We start from the raw sequence: 1880 nt of genomic DNA, 5'->3' as shown, positions 1-1880 counted from the left end.
TTGAGACAGGATTTCTCTCCCATTGCCCAGGCTGGAGTACAGTGGTGTGATCTTGGCTCACTGCAACCTCCACCTCCTGGGTTCAAGCTATTCTCCTGCCTCACCTTCCTGAGTAGCTGGGATTACAGGCACCAGCCACCACGCCCGACTAATTTTTGTATTTATAGTAGAGATGGGGTTTCACCATGTTGGCCAGGCTGACCTAGAACTTGTGACCTCAGGTGATCCGTACACCTCGGCCTCCCAAAGTGCTGGAATTACAGGCATGAGCCACCGCACCCAGCCTGTATTTTTATTTTATTGATGAGTAATAGAGATGCTGTATATTTGGCTCATGTATCTCCCTTACTGTCTGTCTTCACCCAGTGAAATGCTAGCTGCACGTGGGCCAGGAATTGTGGCTGGACCTTATTCTTGTGCCTGCAGCAGTGCTCAACACATGGCAGTCAGTCAGTTAGTATTTACTGATTTTTTTTTTTTTTTTTTTTTTTAGACGGAGTCTCGCTCAGTTGCCCAGGCTGGGGTGCAGTGGCCGGATCTCAGCTCACTGTAAGCTCCGCCTCCCAGGTTCACCCCGTTCTCCTGCCTCAGCCTCCCATGTAGCTGGGACTACAGGCGCCCGCCACCGCGCCCGGCTAAGTTTTGTATTTTTAGTAGAGACGGGCTTTCACCGTGTTAGTCAGGATGGTCTCGATCTCCTGACCTCGTGATCCGCCCATCTTGGCCTCCCAAAGTGCTGGGATTACAGGCGTGAGCCACTGCACCTGGCCAGTATTTACTGATTAATTAATAGTTAGCCAGTGAGGCCCAGAGTGTGGTGTGGGCTTGTAGTCCCAGCCACTTGGGAGACTGAGGATCATTTGGGTCCAGGAGTTTGAGACTCCAGAGAGCTATGATCACACCACTGCACTCCAGCCTGGGCAACAGAGCAAGACCTCATTTCAATCAATCAATTAAAAAAAAATTATCAAGGGCCAGGCACGGTGGCTTATGCCTGTAATCCCAGCACTTTGGGAGGCCGAGGCAGGTGGATTACCTGAGGTCAGGAGTTCAACAGCAGCCTGACCAGCATGGTAAAACCCTGTCTCTGCTAAAAATACAAAAATTAGACGGGTGTGGTGGTGCATGCCGGTAATCCCAGTTACTTGGGAGGCTGAGGTGGGAGAATTGCTGGAACCAGGGAGGTGGAGGCTGCAGTGAGCCGAGAGATCATGTTAACTGCATTACGGCCTGGGCGACAGAGCAAGACTCCGTCTCAAAAAAACAAAACAAAACAAAACAAACAAACAAAAAAACTTGTCCAGTGAATGACAAGATTTGCAGAAAGCCTGACATGGGTCCGTACATTCCAGTCCCCTGTACAAGCCTTGTCTGGAGTCTTTGTGCTCTATGGTGTGAATGCATGGAGGGGGATCCTCTCTTCTGACCTCTGATCCCGCCCCTCTCTGCCTCACCCTTCCCCACCAGCCCGGTGTACGAGAAGTACTGCGCAGACCACTTTGCGGACGGCCGCTGCGACCAGGGCTGCAACACGGAGGAGTGCGGCTGGGATGGGCTGGATTGCGCCAGCGAGGTGCCGGCCCTGCTGGCCCGCGGCGTGCCCTCCTGGGTTCAAGCTATTCTCCTGCCTCACCTTCCTGAGAAGCTGGGATTACAGGCCTGAGCCACTGCACCTGACTCCCTTTTTTTTTTTTTTTTTTTTTTTTTAGACAGGGTCTTGCTTTGTGGCCCAGGCTGGAGTGCAGTGGCGTTATCTCAGCTCACTGCAACCTCTACCTCCTGGGTTCAAGTAATCCTCACACCTCAGCCTCCCGAGGAGCTGGGACCACAGGTGTGAGCCACAGTGCCCGGGTAACTTTTGTGCTTTTTTTAAGAGATGG

The 1880-nt window shown here is 52.3% G+C and overlaps 1 protein-coding gene across 1 annotated transcript in view; it reads left to right on the top strand.

Moving 5' to 3' along the window:
* NOTCH3 (notch 3) overlaps window positions 1-1880 on the top strand; it is a gene marked incomplete at its 5' end in the record, with an annotated part of 53469 nt that overhangs the window by 37401 nt on the left and 14188 nt on the right. The window contains 1 exon segment of the mRNA XM_011980613.1: window positions 1468-1851. Coding sequence (XP_011836003.1) covers window positions 1468-1851 — 384 coding nt within the window.

Source organism: Mandrillus leucophaeus, unplaced genomic scaffold (assembly GCF_000951045.1).
Source record: "Mandrillus leucophaeus isolate KB7577 unplaced genomic scaffold, Mleu.le_1.0 Scaffold215, whole genome shotgun sequence".
Lineage (NCBI taxonomy): Eukaryota > Metazoa > Chordata > Mammalia > Primates > Cercopithecidae > Mandrillus > Mandrillus leucophaeus.
This window is presented reverse-complemented; position numbering and strand designations above follow the sequence as displayed.